Source organism: Salmo trutta, chromosome 1 (genome assembly GCF_901001165.1).
Source record: "Salmo trutta chromosome 1, fSalTru1.1, whole genome shotgun sequence".
Lineage (NCBI taxonomy): Eukaryota > Metazoa > Chordata > Actinopteri > Salmoniformes > Salmonidae > Salmo > Salmo trutta.
The window spans coordinates 1,476,961-1,497,301 of record NC_042957.1 but is presented as its reverse complement, the minus strand read 5'-3'; the positions used below and the strand labels follow the sequence as shown (position 1 = coordinate 1,497,301).

Below are 20,341 nucleotides of genomic sequence, written 5' to 3'. Positions count from 1 at the left end.
CTCGTCCTCTCCTCCCTCATCTCCTCCGTCCTCTCCTCCTCTCCTTTCCTCCGTCCTCTCCTCCGTCCTCCTCTCCTCTCCTCCGTCCTCTCCTCCTCTCCTTTCCTCCGTCCTCTCCTCCTCGTCCTCTCCTCCCTCATCTCCTCCCTCCTCTCCTCCGTCCTCTCCTCCATCCTCTCCTCACCTCTTCTCCTCCGCCCTCTCCTCGACTGCTTATGAATAAGGATGAAATCGTAATTGAGGATAGGCGGCGAGGAGAAGGAAAGTAGACAGAAACGCTATTGCAAGAAATTAGATGTTTCTTCTCCAATCCGCACAGGCAAATTGCGTTGACAGAGGAGGAATCCCAAAATATATGTGTAACGTGATCAAAACAAATATATAGTTGTGAACAGTGCTTGATTTGGGAGGAGCTCACCAGAACAGAGTACCGTCATGTCAAACGTTCTACTGAGTTCCTGAACCTCTTATAAAATATGAGCTCAAAAAAATATTGTGGAGTTTTCCCACTGGGAAAACACTGGTTGAATCAACATTATTTCCACATTATTTCAAATAAATTAGGATGACCCAACATGGAGTAGACATTGCATTGACCTCTGTGCCCAGTGGGCCTAAATCTAAATCTAAACAGTATCGGCACTTAAAATGAGAACTATTTATTTCAGTCCGTTAATCACTGGTTGTGAAGACATTTTCTAAAGTATAAGTAGTGTATAGTTTTAAATGTGTGCATGCTTTTCTCCGTTGAGAAAACAACATCTGATTTAATGGGGATGTGTTTAAAACGCGCTAGTCGGCAAAAGGATACTCATTTGTATCCTCAGAGAAAGGAGGCGATGGAGGAGGGGAGGACAATTCTCCATTCATGCCCTGTCCACCTGAGGATCTGTCTTTTTTTCAGGCATTTATTTCCTGTATTTGAGGGGTGCAAAATCCACTTGTCACTTAAATCTCGCTGGTTTGATTGTTTTTTATTTTATTCCTGCAACTCTTTTTTAATCTCTTGCTTGTTCCTGTAGTTTTTTTTTCTCCCCCCACTGGTTTGGTCTGTACAGCCTTGTCCCACCCCTTTATGTTAATGTCTTAATATATGCAAACACACCCCCATGTGTTTATGCAAATGAGGTAATACCATTTTCTTTATTTGAACACAAAAAAGTTGTTAAAAAATACCTGATACCATTAGAACATGTATATATGAGTGCATTCTAAGAAAAAAAAGTGAAATTTAACAATAAATTGAATACCTGAATTTCCACCAAAATCCCTGAACATTATTTGTCCGTGCCAGTAAAACGTTTTATCTGTGCTATAATTCAGTTGATATCTGATGGATTATAAAAATTCCCCAAAAGTTTGAAGTATCTTCATTTATTGTCCAATTGTTGCATTTTATTAGAATAGTAAACATTTCGATGCCTGTTGCTGCTTTACAAATCAACCAGACGACTGGGAGGAGACGAGGACAGAAGGTAACCCCTACATCTATGATGTCACTCGGCCGGGCCCTTAATGATGATGTCACAGGTGCACCATGATGTCGTCGAGTGGCTTGCGGGTGAGGTCGGGCACGGTGGCGTCGGGGGCGGGGTAACCAACAGGAAGTAGCATCAGCAGCTTCTCATTGGCTGGCCGACCGAGGAGCAGCCTGAGCTGGGGGCCGCAGTTGAGGGGCGTCGTCGTCACCGTCACCAGACCTGCATTCTGACAGGGGATTGGACAGACTGCATGTCAGTCAAACACAGAGAGACAAGGGTTTGGTCAGAATATCAAACACATACAGAATCCAGATGTTTATAAAAGGTTTTGAAATGGTTGACTAGAGCTGACATCATTCCCCGTTCTGACAGACAATCTGACAGACCATTTCTGTTCTACACAATATATTTCTACGTCAACATTCTGTAATGTAAGATCCTTCTGTCTTTGTTTGACATTTTACTTCAAATCAAATATTTAGATGTTATTGAGGGTGTAGCTAGCTGTGTTCCTAGCTCCAACAGTGCAGTAGTATCTAACAATTCACAACATTACACACAAATCTAAAATAATGGAATTAAGAAATATATAAATATTAGGACGAGTACTGTTGGAGTGGCATTGACTGTCGTAGTCCATAATATATAACATTACTTTTATTTTTATATATATATATACATGCCTTCAGAAAGTGATCAGACCCCTTAATTTTTCCACATTTTGTTACGTTACAGCCTTATTGTAAAATTAATTAAATAAAGAAAAATCCTCAGCAATCTACACTATCCTTTGCACCATATTATTTATATTTGAACTTTGAACTTTCTTCAAACTACAAATCTACCATTCCAGTGTTTTTCTTGCTATACTTTATTTACTTTGCCACCATGGCATTTTTTTGCTTTTACCTCCCTTTACCTCCCTTATCCCTTATCTCACCTCATTTGCTCACATTGTATATAGTCTTATTTTTTTTTTCTACTGTATTATTGACTGTATGTTGTTTACTCCATGTGTAACTCTGTGTTGTTGTATGTTGTCGAACTGCTTTGCTTTATCTTGGCCAGGTCGCAATTGTAAATGAGAACTTGTTCTCAACTTGCCTACCTGGTTAAATAAAGGTGAAATAAAAAAAATAAAGAAAACACACAATACCCCATAATGACAAAGTGAAAACAGATTTTTAGAAATACTTGAAAATGTATTAAAACAAAAAAAACAGAAGTACCTTATTTACATCAGTATTCAAGAACAGCCTTTTCCCCTTCATTTGAAACTAAAATCTCTAAAATATTCGACATTTTGAAAACAAGCCATCGACATCGACACACAAAATAACAAAGTGACAACAGGTACATTTCCATTTCCTAATTTATATATTTTTTTAAATATATTAAATAAACATTTAAATAAGTATTCAGACCTTTTGCTATGAGATTCGAAATGGAGCTCAGGTGCATCCTGTCTCCATTGATCATCCTTGAGATGTTTCTACAACTTGATTGGAGTCCACCTGTGGTAAATTCAATTGATTGGACATGATTTGGAAAGGCTCACACCTGTCTATATAAGGTCCCACAGTTGACAGTGCATGTCAGGGCAAAAAACTAGACCATGAGATGGAAGGAATTGTCCGTAGAGCTCAGAGACAGGATTGTGTTGAGGCACAGATCTGGGGAAGGGAACCAAAACATTTCTGCAGCATTGAAGTTTCCCCAAGAACACAGTGGCCTCCATGATTCTTAAATGGAAGACGTTTGGAACCACGAAGACTCTTCCTAGAGCTGGCCATCCGGCCAAACTGAGCAATCGAGGGAGAAGGGCCTTGGTCAGGTAGGTGACCAAGAACCCAATGGTCACTCTGACAGAGCTCCAGAGTTCCTCTGTGGAGATGGGAGAACCTTCCAGAAAGACAATCATCTCTGCAGCACTCCACCAATCAGGCCTTTATGGTAGAGGGGCCAGACGGAAGCCACTCCTCAGTAAAAGGCACATGACAGCCCGCTTGGAGTTTGGCAAAAGGCACCTAAAGACTCTGACTATAAGAAACAAGATTCTCTGGTCTGATGAAACCAAGATTGAACTCTTTGGCCTGAATGCCAAGCGTCACGTCTGGAGGAAACCTGGCACCATCCCTACGGTGAAGCATGGTGGTGGCAGCATCATGCTGTGGGGATGTTTTTCAGTGACAGGGAATGGGAGACTAGTCAGGATCGAGGCAAAGATTAACTGAGCAAAGTACAGAGAGATTCTTGATGAAAACCTGCTCCAGAGCGCTCAGGACCTCAGACTGGGGCAAAGGTTCACCTTCCAACAGGACTACAACCCTAAGCACACAGCCAAGACAACGCAGGAGTGGCTTCAGGACAAGTCTCTGAATGTCCTTGAGTGGCCCAGCCAGAGCCAGGACTTGAACCTGATCGAACATCTCTGGAGAGACCTGAAAATAGCTGTGCAGCGACGCTCCCCATCCAACCTGACAGAGCTTGAGAGGATCTGCAGAGAAGAATGGGAGAAACTCCCCAAATACAGGTGTGCCAAGCTTGTAGCGTCATACCCAAGAAGACTCGAGGCTGTAAATGCTGCCAAAGGTGCTTCAACAAAGTACTGAATAAAGGGTCTGAATATTTATGTAAATGTGATATTTAAAAAATATTTTGTATAAATTAGCAAACATTTAAAAAAAAAAAAAGTTTTTGCTTAGTCATTATGGGGTATTGCGTGTAGATTCATGAGGGGGAAAAACAATTGAATCCATTTTAGAATAAGGCTGTAACGTAACAAAATGTAGAAAAAGTCAAGGGGTCTGAATACTTTCCGAAGTCACTGTATATGTGATGGGATGTATTGACATTATAGACAGCACGTGGATGGAATATATAATATATATATAGAATACATAGGATAGAATAGTAGATTTACACCAATAGTTGAATTGGATGGACTTGACTAGAATACATTATATACAGTACATATGAAATGAGTAAAACGGTATGTTTACATTATTAAAGTGACCAGTGATTCCATGTCGACAGTATGCACATAGGGCAGCAGTCTCTAAGGTGCAGGGTTGAGTAACCGGGTGGTAGCCGGCTATTGACAGTGACTAAGTTCAGGGCAGGGTACTGTGTGGAGGCCGGGCTAGGGATGGCTATTTAAAAGTCTGATGGCCTTGAGATAGAAGCTGTTTTTTTAGTGTCTCTGGGTCCCAGCTTTGATGCGCCTGTACTGACCTCACCTTCTGGATGATAGCGTGGCTCGGGTGGTTGTTGTCCTTGATGATCTTTTCGGCCTTCTTGTGACATCGGGTGCTGTAGGTGTCCTGGAGGGCAGGTAGTTTGCCCCCGGTGATGCGTTGGGCAGACCGCACCACCCTCTGGAAAGCCCTGTGGTTGCAGGCGGTGCAGTTGCTGTACCAGGCGGTGATACAGCCCGACAGGATGCTCTCAATGATGCATCTGTAGAAGTTTGTGAGGGTTTTAGGTGACAAGCCAAACTTCTTCAAACTCCTGAGGTTGAAGAGGCTCTGTTGTGCATTCTTCACAACACTGTCTGTGTGGGTGGACCATTTCAGATTGTCAGTGATGTGTACGCCGAGGAACTTGAAGCTTTCACCTTCTCCCCTGCAGCCCAGTAGATGTGGTTGGGGGCGTGCTCCCTCTGCTGTTTCCTGAAGTCCACGATCAGTTCCTTCGTTTTGTTGACGTTGAGGGAAAGGGTTATTTTCCTGGCACCACTCCGCCAGGGCCCTCACCTCCTCCCTGTAGGCCGTCTCGTCATTGTTGGTAATCAAGCCCACTACTGTTGTGTTGTCTGAAAACCTGGTGATTGAGTTGGAGGCATGCATAGCCACGCAGTCATGGGTGAACAGGGAGTACAAGCGGGGACTGAGCACGCACACTTGTGAGGCCCTCTGTGTTGAGGATCAGCTTAGTGGAGGTGTTGTTTCCTACCTTCACCACCTGGGGGCAGCCCGTCAGGAAGTCCAGGACCCAGTTGCACAGGGCAGAGTTCAGACCCAGGGCCCCAAGCTTAATGATGAGCTTGAAGTGTACCATGGTGTTGAAGGCAATGAACAACATTCTTACATAGGTATTCCTCTTGTCCAGATGGGATAGGGCAGTGTGCAGTGCGATGCCGATTGCATCGTCTGTGGATCTATTGGGGCGGTAAGCAAATTGAAGTGGGTTATTAAGGGTGACAGGTAAGGTGGAGGTGATATGATCCTTGACTAGTCTCTCAAAGCACTTCATGATGACAGAAGTGAGTGCTACGGGGTGATAGTCATTTAGTTCAGTTACCTTTGCTTTCTTGGGTACAGGAACAATGGTGGACATCTTGAAGCAAGTGGGGACAGCAGACTGGGATAGAGAGAGATTGAATATGTCCATAAACACTCCAGCCAGCTGGTCTGCGCGTGCTCTGAGGACGCAGCTAGGGATGCCGTCTGAGCCGACAGCCTTGCGTGGGTTAACACGCTTAAATGTCTTACTCACGTCGAACACGGAGAAGGAGAGCCCACAGTCCTTGGTAGAGGGCCACGTCGGTAGCACTGTGTTATCCTCAAAGCAGGTGAAGAAGGTGTTTAGCTTGTCTGGGAGCAAGTCGTCAGTGTCCGCGACGTGGCTGGTTTTCCCTTTATAATCCGTGATTGTCTGGAGTCCCTGCCACATACGTCTCGTGTCTGAGCCGTTGAATTGCGACTCCACTTTAGTCTCTGTACTGATGTTTTGCCTGTTTGATTGACTTACGGAGGACATAACTGGACTGTTTGTATTCAACAGTATTCCCAGTGACCTTGCCGTGGTTTGCGCTTTCACGGTTTTTGGTTTGGGTAGGTTTTAATAGTCACAGAGGGAACAACATCCCCTATACACTTCCTGATGAACTCAGTCACCGTGTCAGTGTATACGTCAATGTTATTCTCAGAGACAACCCTGGGAACATGTCACAGTCCACGTGATCAAAACAATCTTGAAGCATGGATTCCGATTTGTCAGACCAGCATTGAATAGACCTTAGCACGGGTACTTCCTGTTTGAGTTTCTGCCTATAGGAAGTAAGGAGCAGAAGGGAGGTGTGATCTGATTTGCCGAAGGGAGGGTGGGGGAGGTTCTTGTAGCCATCCTGAAAGGGAGAGTGACAATGGTCGAGAGTTTTTGAAGCACGAGTACAACAGGCAATGTGTTGATAGAACTTTGGTAGTGTTTTCCTCCCAAAATGTTTTTGTTAAAGTGCCCAGTTACAATAAACGCGGCCCTCAGGATATGTGGTTTCCAGTTTGCACAAAGTCCAGTATAGATCCTTGAAGGACGTCGTGGTAACGGCTTAAGGGGGAATATACACGGCTGTGACTACAACCGAAGAGAATTCTCTTGGGAGGTAATTTGATTGTGAGGTATTCTAGGTTGGGTGAACAAAAGGACTTGAGTTCCTGTACGTCACCACAATCACACCATGAGTAGTTAAACATACAACTCCACCTTTCATCTTCCCGGGAAAGTTCTTTATTCCTGTCTGTGTGATGTCCTAAAAACCCAGCTGGCTGTATGGACGGGGACAGTATTTCCGGAGAGAGCCATGATTCCGTGAAACAGAGTATGTTACAGTCCCTGATGTCTCTCTGGAATGAGATCCTCGCCCTGAGCTCGTCTACTTTATTGTCCAGGGAATGAACATTAGCGAGTAATATAGTCGGAAGCGATGGATGGTGTGCGCGCCTCCTGAGTCGGACTAGAAGTCCACTCCGAATACCTCTTCTCCGCCGGCGGCGTCTTGGAGCAGCCTCTTGAATAAGTTAAATTGCCCTGGGGGGTACGAACAAAGGATCCAATTCGGGAAAGTCGTATTTCTGGTCGGAATGCTGGTGAGTTGCCACGCTCTGATATCCGGTTGTATTTTATAACACAAAAAAACATTCCAGACTAATAATATAAGAAATAACACACAACAACAAAAAAATACTGCAAAGTTGCTTAGGAGCGAGAGGCAGAGCTGCAGTGTCTGTAGGCGCCATCTTCAGATAGAATAGAGAATCAAATCATCTTCAGATAGAATAGAGAATCATATCATCTGTATTCATTCATCTTCAGATACAATAGAGAATCATATCAGCTGTATTCATTCATCTTCAGATAGAATAGAGAATCATATCAGCTGTATTCATTCATCTTCAGACAGAATAGAGAATCATATCAGCTGTATTCATTCATATTCAGATAGAATAGAGAATCATATCAGCTGTATTCATTCATCTTCAGATAGAATAGAGAATCATATCAGCTCTGTTCATTCACATCCCTGAGTACGCCCCAGAGGTCCAAGTCCCTGAGTACGCCCCAGAGGTCCACGTCCCTGAGTACGCCCCAGAGGTTCACGCCCCTGAGTACACCCCAGAGGTCCACGTCCCTGAGTACGCCCCAGAGGTCCACGTTCCTGAGTACGCCCCAGAGGTTCACATCCCTGAGTACGCCCCAGAGGTCCACGTCCCTGAGTACGCCCCAGAGGTTCACGTCCCTGAGTACGCCCCAGAGGTCCACGCCCCTGAGTACGCCCCAGAGGTCCACGCCCCTGAGTACGCCCCAGAGGTCCACGTCCCTGAGTACGCCCCAGAGGTCCACGTCCCTGAGTACGCCCCAGAGGTCCACGTCCCTGAGTACGCCCCCAGAGTTCCACGTCCCTGAGTACGCCCCAGAGGTCCACGTCCCTGAGTACGCCCCAGAGGTCCACGTCCCTGAGTACGCCCCAGAGGTCCACGTCCCTGAGTACGCCCCAGAGGTCCACGTCCCTGAGTACGCCCCAGCGGTCCACGCCCCTGAGTACGCCCCCAGAGGTCCACGTCCCTGAGTACGCCCCAGAGGTTCACGTCCCTGAGTACGCCCCAGAGGTCCACGCCCCTGAGTACGCCCCAGAGGTCCACGCCCCTGAGTACGCCCCAGAGGTCCACGTCCCTGAGTACGCCCCAGAGGTCCACGTCCCTGAGTACGCCCCAGAGGTCCACGTCCCTGAGTACGCCCCCAGAGTTCCACGTCCCTGAGTACGCCCCAGAGGTCCACGTCCCTGAGTACGCCCCAGAGGTCCACGTCCCTGAGTACGCCCCAGAGGTCCACGTCCCTGAGTACGCCCCAGAGGTCCACGTCCCTGAGTACGCCCCAGCGGTCCACGCCCCTGAGTACGCCCCCAGAGGTCCACGCCCCTGAGTACGCCCCAGAGGTCCACGTCCCTGAGTACGCCCCCCAGAGGTCCACGGGGGTTGTGACTTGGTGAATGATCTGAATGAGTGTGATATGTGGTTGTCTCACCTAGCTATCTGAAGATGAATGCACTAGCTGGCTGCACGTCAATCTGGATAAGAGCGTCTGCTAAATGACTCAAATGTAAAAAATTACTGTGTGTGAATGAGCTGACCTGCAGCGCGGCCAATAGCAGGCCACAGGAGATGGACACACTGATCTCATTGTAGTAATGAGTCTTCTTCTGTCCTCCAGCTACGACGCCATACGTCTGTTTAAATATCAACACCAGGTAGGGAGCCACATCAAGATACTGCTTCACCCAGTTAGTCCTGGGATAGAGGGGGAGAGAAGGGGGGGAGAGGGGGGGAGAGAGGGGGGGGGAGAGGGGGGAGGAGGGGGAGAGAGGGGGGGGGGAGAGGGGGAGAGAGAGAGGGGGGAGAGAAGGGGGATAGAGTGAGGAGAGAAGGGGGAGAGAGGGAGGCAGGAGATTGCGAGGGAGAAAGGGAGGTGGAGATGGAGAGAGAGAGAGAGAGGAGAGAGGGTGAGAGGGTGAGAGGGAGAGAGAGGGTGAGAGGGAGAGAGAGAGGAGAGAGAGCGAGGGAGAGAGGGAGGGAGAGAGAGAGGGAGGAGATTGCGAGGGAGAGAGGGGAGAGAGAAGGGGAGATGGAGAGAGATAGAAAGAGAGAGAAGAGAGGGTGAGAGGGAGAGAGAGGGTGGACAGAGCGAGGGAGAGAGGGAGGACAGAGAGATGGGGAGAGAGAGAGGGGGAGATGGAGAGAGAGGGTGAGAGAGGGGGGGTGGGAGGGCGTGAGAAGGGAGAAGGATACAGAGTGAGAGATAAAAAATATTATCTGACTTGCGTACATGTTGTATATCTACATGGTGTATATCTACATGGTGTATATCAACATGGTGTATATATCTACATGGTGTATATATCTACATGGTGTATATCTACATGGTGTATATATCTACATGGTGTATATCTACATGGTGTATATCTACATGGTGCATGTCTACATGGTGTATATCTACATGGTGTATATCGACATGGTGTATATCTACATGGTGTGTATCTACATGGTGTACATCTACATGGTGTATATACCTACATGGTGTATATATCTACATGGTGTATATCTACACAGTGTATATCTACACGGTGTATATCTACATGGTGTATATCTACATGGTGCATGTCTACATGGTGTATATTTACATGGTGTATATCAACATGGTGTATATCTACATGGTGCATGTCTACATGGTGTATATCTACATGGTGTATATCTACATGGTGTATATCTACATGGTGTATGTCTACATGGTGTATATCTACATGGTGTATGTATCTACATGGTGTATATATCTACATGGTGTATATCTACATGGTGTATATACCTACATGGTGTGTATACCTACATGGTGTATATTTCTACATGGTGTGTATATCTACATGGTGTATATCTACATGGTGTATATCTATATGGTGTATATATCTACATGGTGTATATCTACATGGTGTATGTATCTACATGGTATATGTCTACATGGTGTATACCTACATGGTGTATATCTACATGGTGTATGTATCTACATGGTGTATATCTACATGGTGTATATATCTACATGGTGTGTATATCTACATGGTGTATATCTACATGGTGTATATCTACATGGTATATATCTACATGGTGTATATATCTACATGGTGTGTATATCTACATGGTGTATATATCTACATGGTGTGTATATCTACATGGTGTGTATATCTACATGGTGTGTATATCTACATGGTGTATATATCTACATGGTGTGTATATCTACATGGTGTATATATCTACATGGTGTGTATATCTACATGGTGTGTATATCTACATGGTGTATATATCTACATGGTGTGTATATCTACATGGTGTTTATATCTACATGGTGTATATCTACATGGTGTGTATATCTACATGGTGTGTATATCTACATGGTGTATATATCTACATGGTGTTTATATCTACATGGTGTATATCTACATGGTGTATATCTACATGGTGTGTATATCTACATGGTGTATATCTACATGGTGTATATCTACATGGTGTGTATATCTACATGGTGTGTATCTACATGGTGTGTATATCTACATGATGTGTATATCTACATGGTGTATATATCTACATGGTGTGTATATCTATACGGTGTATATATCTACATGGTGTATATCTACACGGTGTATATCTACATGGTGTATATCTACATGGTGTATATCTACACGGTGTATATCTACACGGTGTATATCTACATGGTGTATATCTACATGTAGATCGACATGGTGTATATCTACATGGTGTATATATCTACATGGTGTATATCTACATGGTGTATATCTACATGGTATATATCTACATGGTGTATATATCTACATGGTGTGTATATCTACATGGTGTATATATCTACATGGTGTGTATATCTACATGGTGTGTATATCTACATGGTGTATATATCTACATGGTGTGTATATCTACATGGTGTATATATCTACATGGTGTGTATATCTACATGGTGTGTATATCTACATGGTGTGTATATCTACATGGTGTATATATCTACATGGTGTGTATATCTACATGGTGTTTATATCTACATGGTGTATATCTACATGGTGTATATCTACATGGTGTGTATATCTACATGGTGTGTATATCTACATGGTGTATATATCTACATGGTGTTTATATCTACATGGTGTATATCTACATGGTGTATATCTACATGGTGTATATCTACATGGTGTGTATATCTACATGGTGTATATCTGCATGGTGTATATCTACATGGTGTGTATATCTACATGGTGTATATATATCTACATTATCTATACGGTGTATATCTACACGGTGTATATCTACATGGTGTATATCTACATGGTATATATCTACATGGTGTATATATCTACATGGTGTGTATATCTACATGGTGTATATATCTACATGGTGTGTATATCTACATGGTGTGTATATCTACATGGTGTATATCTACATGGTGTGTATATCTACATGGTGTGTATATCTACATGGTGTATATATCTACATGGTGTTTATATCTACATGGTGTATATCTACATGGTGTGTATATCTACATGGTGTGTATATCTACATGGTGTGTATATCTACATGGTGTATATCTACATGGTGTATATCTACATGGTGTGTATATCTACATGGTGTGTATATCTACATGGTGTATATATCTACATTATCTATACGGTGTATATCTACACGGTGTATATCTACATGGTGTATATCTACATGGTATATATCTACATGGTGTATATATCTACATGGTGTGTATATCTACATGGTGTATATATCTACATGGTGTGTATATCTACATGGTGTGTATATCTACATGGTGTATATATCTACATGGTGTGTATATCTACATGGTGTATATATCTACATGGTGTATATCTACATGGTGTATATCTACATGGTATATATCTACATGGTGTGTATATCTACATGGTGTGTATATCTACATGGTGTATATATCTACATGGTGTGTATATCTACATGGTGTGTATATCTACATGGTGTATATATCTACATGGTGTGTATATCTACATGGTGTATATATCTACATGGTGTGTATATCTACATGGTGTATATATCTACATGGTGTGTATATCTACATGGTGTGTATATCTACATGGTGTATATATCTACATGGTGTGTATATCTACATGGTGTTTATATCTACATGGTGTATATCTACATGGTGTATATCTACATGGTGTGTATATCTACATGGTGTGTATATCTACATGGTGTATATATCTACATGGTGTTTATATCTACATGGTGTATATCTACATGGTGTATATCTACATGGTGTATATCTACATGGTGTATATCTACATGGTGTGTATATCTACATGGTGTATATCTACATGGTGTGTATTTCTACATGATGTGTATATCTACATGGTGTATATATCTACACGGTGTGTATATCTAAACGGTGTATATATCTACATGGTGTATATCTACACGGTGTATATCTACATGGTGTATATCTACATGGTGTATATCTACACGGTGTATATCTACACGGTGTATATCTACATGGTGTATATCTACATGTAGATCTACATGGTGTATATCTACATGGTGTATATATCTACATGGTGTATATCTACATGGTGTATATCTACATGGTATATATCTACATGGTGTATATATCTACATGGTGTGTATATCTACATGGTGTATATATCTACATGGTGTATATCTACATGGTGTATATCTACACAGTGTGTATATCTACATGGTGTATATCTACATGGTGTATATCTACATGGTGTGTATATCTACATGGTGTGTATATCTACATGGTGTATATCTACATGGTGTGTATATCTACATGGTGTGTATATCTACATGGTGTATATATCTACATGGTGTGTATATCTATACGGTGTATATCTACACGGTGTATATCTACATGGTGTATATCTACACAGTGTGTATATCTACATGGTGTATATCTACATGGTGTATATCTACATGGTGTGTATATCTACATGGTGTATATCTACATGGTGTGTATATCTACATGGTGTGTATATCTACATGGTGTATATATCTACATGGTGTGTATATCTATACGGTGTATATCTACACGGTGTATATCTACATGGTGTATATATCTACATGGTGTATGTCTACATGGTGTATATCTACACGGTGTATATCTACATGGTGTATGTCTACACGGTGTATATCTACATGGTGTATATCTACATGGTGTATGTCTACACGGTGTATATCTACACGGTGTATATCTACACGGTGTATGTCTACACGGTGTATATCTACACGGTGTATGTCTACACTGTGTATATCTACACGGTGTATATCTACATGGTGTGTACACTGCGTTTTATCTGACCTGAGCCTCTGCAGGTCACTGACCCACTTGTCCCCCATCCTCTGCCGGTAATTGACTTCCTCCTCTTCCTCCACCACCAGCCTGATCTGGTGCTTCACCTCGGGGTCGGACACCACCACAAACGTCCAGGGCTCCGTGTGGGCTCCACTGGGGGCTGTGCCTGGACAACACAGACAACACATTCAGGCGTTCTGTCTGTCTGTGTGTGTGTGTGTATCTGTCTGTCTGTGTGTCTGTGTGTCTGTGTGTCTGTGTGTGTGTGTGTGTCTGTGTTGTGTGTGTCTGTGTGTCTGTCTGTGTCTGTGTGTCTGTGTGTGTGTGTGTGTCTGTCTGTGTGTCTGTGTGTCTGTGTGTCTGTCTGTGTCTGTCTGTGTCTGTGTGTCTGTGTGTCTGTGTGTGTGTGTGTGTGTGTGTGTGTGTGTGTGTGTGTGTGTGTGTCTGTCTGTGTCTGTGTGTCTGTGTCTGTGTCTGTGTGTGTGTGTGTGTGTGTGTGTGTGTGTGTGTGTGTGTGTGTGTGTGTGTGTGTGTGTGTGTGTGTGTTACCTGCAGTGCGGATGACGTTATCGATGACCTGTCGTGGAACAGGCTCGGGGCTGAGGAAGCGGACGGACCTCCTCTGGTTCATCAGGCTGTAGAAGTCCTGTGACCTCTGAACCATGACCTCTACGGGGTACCGAGAGGCGGGGTAGGGCACGTGGGCCAGCTCCTCCTCCCCACCACTCTCCACCCAATCACCATCCTCTAAAATTAGACAGACGGGGGGGAAGACCAATCGTCTGAATTATGAATCTACAGAAAACAAAGCGTTTTTTTTATTGTAGGTGGTTTGAACACGGTTTAAAGGCGCAATCTGCAATTTTAACTTATAGTCAGATGTGCAAATCCTGCACTTACTTATTGGTTAGTGTAACCATTTGTATTGCTACTTGACCGAACGTGTCCATTCATACCTTGAGTTGCGCTGATCTGTTCTGTGGTTCCCTGTGGTTAATGATCTGTTCTGATCTGTTCTGTGGTTAATGATCTGTTCTGTGGTTCCCTGTGGTTAATGATCTGTTCTGTGGTTAATGATCTGTTCTGATCTGTTCTGTGGTTAATGATCTGTTCTGTGGTTCCCTGTGGTTAATGATCTGTTCTGTGGTTAATGATCTGTTCTGATCTGTTCTGTGGTTAATGATCTGTTCTGTGGTTCCCTGTGGTTAATGATCTGTTCTGTGGTTCCCTGTGGTTAATGATCTGTTCTGTGGTTAATGATCTGTTCTGATCTGTTCTGTGGTTAATGATCTGTTCTGATCTGTTCTGTGGTTAATGATCTGTTCTGTGGTTAATGATCTGTTCCCCCCTGTGCACACAGGAATTAGGAAGGAAAATAAGGTTCTCTCTCTCTCTCTCTCTATATATATATATATATATATATTTCTTTCTCTTGTCTTGGTAGTCATTTTCTCACTTTGGGTTCAAAGGTTGAGTAACATGTAGACATAGACTGTAGACTGAGTCAGACTGAGGCGTGAGAGGAGAGTGGAGATTGACCCACAACATTGTTCTGTGTAATTGCGGGCTATTCTTTGGGTGCTGAAATCAGTCACTTCTGATAAGAACTTCTGAGCTCCAGTCCACCCAGTCTAGTTGCTGCTTATCGCCGTCATAAATTGTTGAGTTTAGTCAGCTTGGCCTAGTGTAACGGGCTATGGGCCTAGTGTAACGGGCTATGGGCCTAGAGTAAAGGGCTATGGGCCTAGAGTAAAGGGATATGGGCCTGGTGTAAAGGGATATGGGCCTAGAGTAAAGGGCTATGGGCCTAGAGTAAAGGGATATGGGCCTAGAGTAAAGGGCTATGGGCCTAGAGTAAAGGGCTATGGGCCTAGAGTAAAGGGCTATGGGCCTAGAGTAAAGGGATATGGGCCTAGAGTAAAGGGCTATGGGCCTAGAGTAAAGGGCTATGGGCCTAGAGTAAAGGGCTATGGGCCTAGTGTAAAGGGCTATGGGCCTAGTGTAAAGGGCTATGGGCCTAGAGTAAAGGGCTATGGGCCTGGTGTAAAGGGCTATGGGCCTAGAGTAAAGGGCTATGGGCCTAGAGTAAAGGGCTATGGGCCTAGAGTAAAGGGCTATGGGCCTAGAGTAAAGGGCTATGGGCCTAGAGTAAAGGGCTATGGGCCTAGTGTAAAGGGCTATGGGCCTAGTGTAAAGGGATATGGGCCTAGTGTAAAGGTGTATGGGCTAAAGGTCTATAACTATCTATAAATCAGATGACATGATGAACTGTGCACATTAGCCTCCAGATAGCAGGTAGCAGCAGGTCTCTCTGTTTTACCCAGAGGACCTTGAAGGAGTGCTCTGACGCAGAGAAACCAGTCGACTGCACCGATGACTTTAACAGCATGTTTTCATAGGCTACACTACACACAACCTTTACCTCAGTGGTATTCAAAGTCGGGGTCGTGGACTCGCTGGGGGACTGCAGTGGGGTCTGCCCCACAACAAAAATAAAAACATTTTTTTTTTTTGGAACAAATAATGAAGAGTACAGATTATTGTATGGGACAATATACAAACATTTTTGAGAAAGATCTTTTTTTTTTTAAATACTGTTTTATTGAGTAAATGTATTTATTGGTTTCTTTTGATTTTGATAAGAGATTAAAAAGGTCATGAATTGAAGGTTATTTTATTGATGTAAAAATCTAAATGTACTGGTTTTATAAAATTGTATTTGGGGTGGGGGGTCCCCAGAAATTCTGACCCTCAAAAAATGGGGTCCTCTCTGAAAAAGTTTGAACATCACTGCTTTCCAATAATGCCCTTTCTCAATCTGTTATTTCCGTCCAATAATTTGGATGGGAAAAAAATGCATACAAGCACTTCTTGTTTATAGCGATATTCACATCAATTGCGAAATATCATCTTGCCTCAATCCGTCAATTATTTATTCGGTACAGGTTCGATTTTTTGCGTATTTTCGCAAGCTGTTGACCAATAGAAATGGTAATTTCCTTTCAAATCCACGAAGGGAAGTGAACAAGTGCAACCTTCAGGTAGATAGGAAAGGTTATTGAGCTAACTACCTTCGTCTTTGTGTCTGATCTCTGTGTCGTCCTGAAGATCCTCGTCTACCCACGGTCGGGTCTCGGCCGTGGGCTTCCACTCGGGTTTCACCGCCTTGTTCTCCTTCTTCTGAGAACTTTTGAACAGAAAAACTAGGATCACGCATAAAACAGCCACGAACAGCGGCGTGAGAGTGGAGAGAAGGGCCATGCTGACCGACGGCAATACTCTGAACACAACTGATAGAAACAGACAGTCTGCCAGCCAGGCGGGCATTCCGCTGCTCTTTCGCCCCAAACTGCACCCTATTCCCTATCTAGTGCACTATTTTGAGCTGGACCCATAGGGCTCTGTTAGAAAGTAGTGCACTACGTAGGGAAGAGTATGCCATTTTTGGACATAACACCCTGGTTGCGAAACAGTCCGGAGTCAGGTGGGAGTTGAGTTGACTGGGTTAATCATCAAACAACGACACACTGAACTACACAGCGTGACTGAAATAGGCTTTATTTCTAGATTATACATTAGGACTAGAACATCTATAGGGCTATAAATATAGGCTACTTTAAAAAAGTTAGGAGCACCAATCAGCATTTAAGAAAATAGACGGATTAAAATTGATGTTGATTATAGTCTATAGCTGTCACATGCGTCGTAGAAAATAGACCCAAGGCGCTGCGTGTTGAGTGCTCATCATCTTCTTTTTATTTTAGAGAGAAATCTTTAAACAAAATAAACAAACAACAGTTACGTAAGGTACCACGCCTATACGAAAAAACAACCACCCACAAAAACCCAAAGGAAAACAGGCTGCCTAAGTATGGCTTCCAATCAGAGACAACGAAAGACACCTGCCTCTGATTGGAAACCATACTCGGCCAAACCTGGAAAAAACGAAACATAGAAAATGAAAACTAGAACACATTCCCCTAGAAACAAACAAACCCCCAAAAAACACACAAAACAACTCCGCTGCCACGCCCTGACCGTTCTACTATGGCAAATGACCCTTTTTCACTGGTCAGGACGTGACAATTGCCTATATCTAGGTCGATAAAATCAAGGGTTCAGGATTTGAAAACATAACTACTTTTCTGTAACACTTTTTTTAAATAACCTGGGGTAGGCCTAGCCCTTGATCGTCTCTGTTCCACTTGATCGTCTCTGTTCCACTTGATCGTCTCAGTTCCACTACGTTACAAATCAGAGTCGTTGGACCAAGGCGTCTTCAGTAGAGGGGTGTCTTGGTAAGATCTCCGATGCTCGGTGTGAACATTCATAACGCACGACGCTTCAGGTACGGTTTCGGAAACATAAGGACCTTAAATTTCACATCAGTGACAAATCAATTTTTCACACCTTGATAAGGTTAGTGTTCCCACACGGCCATATCTCCATGTCACAGCACTTGTTTACAGAAAAAAAGATGGAAGACGAGGTGACCACCTGTGTTAATTAATTATACAGCGTGCTCCAACACCTGTGTTAATTAATTATACAGCGTGCTCCAACACCTGTGTTAATTAATTATACAGCGTGCTCCAACACCTGTGTTAATTAATTATACAGCGTGCTCCAACACCTGTGTTAATTAATTATACAGCGTGCTCCAACACCTGTGTTAATTAATTATACAGCGTGCTCCAACACCTGTGTTAATTAATTATACAGCGTGCTCCAACACCTGTGTTAATTAATTATACAGCGTGCTCCAACACCTGTGTTAATTAATTATACAGCGTGCTCCAACACCTGTGTTAATTAATTATACAGCGTGCTCCAACACCTGTGTTAATTAATTATACAGCGTGCTCCAACACCTGTGTTAATTAATTATACAGCGTGCTCCAACACCTGTGTTAATTAATTATACAGCGTGCTCCAACACCTGTGTTAATTAATTATACAGCGTGCTCCAACACCTGTGTTAATTAATTATACAGCGTGCTCCAACACCTGTGTTAATTAATTATACAGCGTGCTCCAACACCTGTGTTAATTAATTATACAGCGTGCTCCAACACCTGTGTTAATTAATTATACAGCGTGCTCCAACACCTGTGTTAATTAATTATACAGCGTGCTCCAACACCTGTGAGTAAGCATAACTCAGGAAGTGTAGTTTAGTAGGATGGAGGCTCCATAGCTGTATGGATCTGTAACTACTACAGTGTAGTTTAGTAGGATGAAGGCACCCATAGCTGTATGGATCTGTAACTGCTGCAGTGTAGTTTAGTAGGATGGAGGCTCCATAGCTGTATGGATCTGTAACTGCTACAGTGTAGTTTAGTAAGATGGAGGCTCCATAGCTGTATGGGTCTGTAACTGCTACAGTGTAGTTTAGTAGGATGGAGGCTCCATAGTTGTATGGATCTGTAACTGCTACAGTGTAGTTTAGTAGGATGGAGGCTCCATAGCTGTATGGGTCTGTAACTGCTACAGTGTAGTTTAGTAGGATGGAGGCTCCATAGCTGTATGGATCTGTAACTGCTGCAGTGTAGTTTAGTAGGATGGAGGCTGTATGGATCTGTAACTGCTACAGTGTAGTTTAGTAGGATGGAGGCTCCATAGCGGTATGGATCTGTAACTGCTGCAGTGTAGTTTAGTAGGATGGAGGCTGTATGGATCTGTAACTACTACAGTGTAGTTTAGTAGGATGGAGGCTGTATGGATCTGTAACTGCTGCAGTGTAGTTCAGTAGGATGGAGGCTGTATAGATCTGTAACTGCTACAGTGTAGTTTAGTAGGATGGAGGCCCCATAGCTGTATGGATCTGTAACTGCTACAGTGTAGTTTAGTAGGATGGAGGCCCCATAGCTGTATGGATCTGTAACTGCTACAGTGTAGTTTAGTAGGATGGAGGCCCCATAGCTGTATGGATCTGTAACTGCTACAGTGTAGTTTAGTAGGATGGAGGCCCCATAGCTGTATGGGTCTGTAACTGCTACAGTGTAGTTTAGTAGGATGGAGGCCCCATAGCTGTATGGATCTGTAACTGCTACAGTGTAGTTTAGTAGGATGGAGGCCCCATAGCTGTATGGATCTGTAACTGCTACAGTGTAGTTCAGTAGGATGGAGGCTGTATGGATCTGTAACTACTACAGTGTAGTATATTTTGTAAATATTTCTTAACTCTATTTGTTGAACTGCCTTGTTGGTTAAGGGCTTGTAAGTAAGCATTTCAAATCAAATGAAATGTTATTGGTCACATACACACGGTTAGCAGATTTTAATGCGAGTGTAGCGAAATGCTTGTGCTTCTAGTTCTGACCGTGCAGCAATATCTAACAAGTAATCTACCAATTCCACAACAACTACCTAATACACACTAATATAAAGGGGTGAATGAGAATATGTACATGTAAGTATATGGATGAGCGATGGCTGAGCAGCATAGGCAAGGTGCGGTAGATGGTATAAAATACAGTATATACATATGAGATGAGTAATGTAAGATACGTAAACATTATTAAAGTATCATTATTTAAAGTGACTAGTGATCCATTTATTTAAGTGGCCAGTGATTGGGTCTCCATGTAGGCAGCAGCCTCTCTGAGTTAGTGATGGCTGCTTAACAGTCTGATGGCCTTGAGATAGAAGCTGTTTTTCAGTCTCTCGGTCCCAGCTTTGATGCA

The 20,341-nt window shown here is 43.2% G+C and overlaps 1 protein-coding gene across 3 annotated transcripts; it reads right to left on the bottom strand.

Annotated features, from left to right (window-relative positions):
- Window positions 1–1,129: 1,129 nt before the first annotated feature.
- iyd (iodotyrosine deiodinase) lies at window positions 1,130–16,991 on the bottom strand. Of its 3 annotated transcripts, none has more exons than XM_029776746.1 (5): window positions 16,727–16,990; window positions 14,205–14,402; window positions 13,662–13,821; window positions 8,890–9,046; window positions 1,130–1,707 (listed from the first exon to the last, which is right to left on the bottom strand). In XM_029776746.1, exons 1-5 carry the CDS (start codon window positions 16,980–16,982, stop codon window positions 1,525–1,527), a joined length of 954 nt encoding a protein of 317 aa, XP_029632606.1. In that variant the 5' UTR covers window positions 16,983–16,990; the 3' UTR covers window positions 1,130–1,524. The 3 variants fall into 3 exon arrangements, with proteins under 3 accessions (XP_029632606.1, XP_029632691.1, XP_029632770.1); XM_029776831.1 differs by having other exon boundaries at window positions 1,592–1,727; window positions 16,727–16,991; XM_029776910.1 differs by having other exon boundaries at window positions 1,592–1,700; window positions 16,727–16,991.
- Window positions 16,992–20,341: the final 3,350 nt, after the last annotated feature.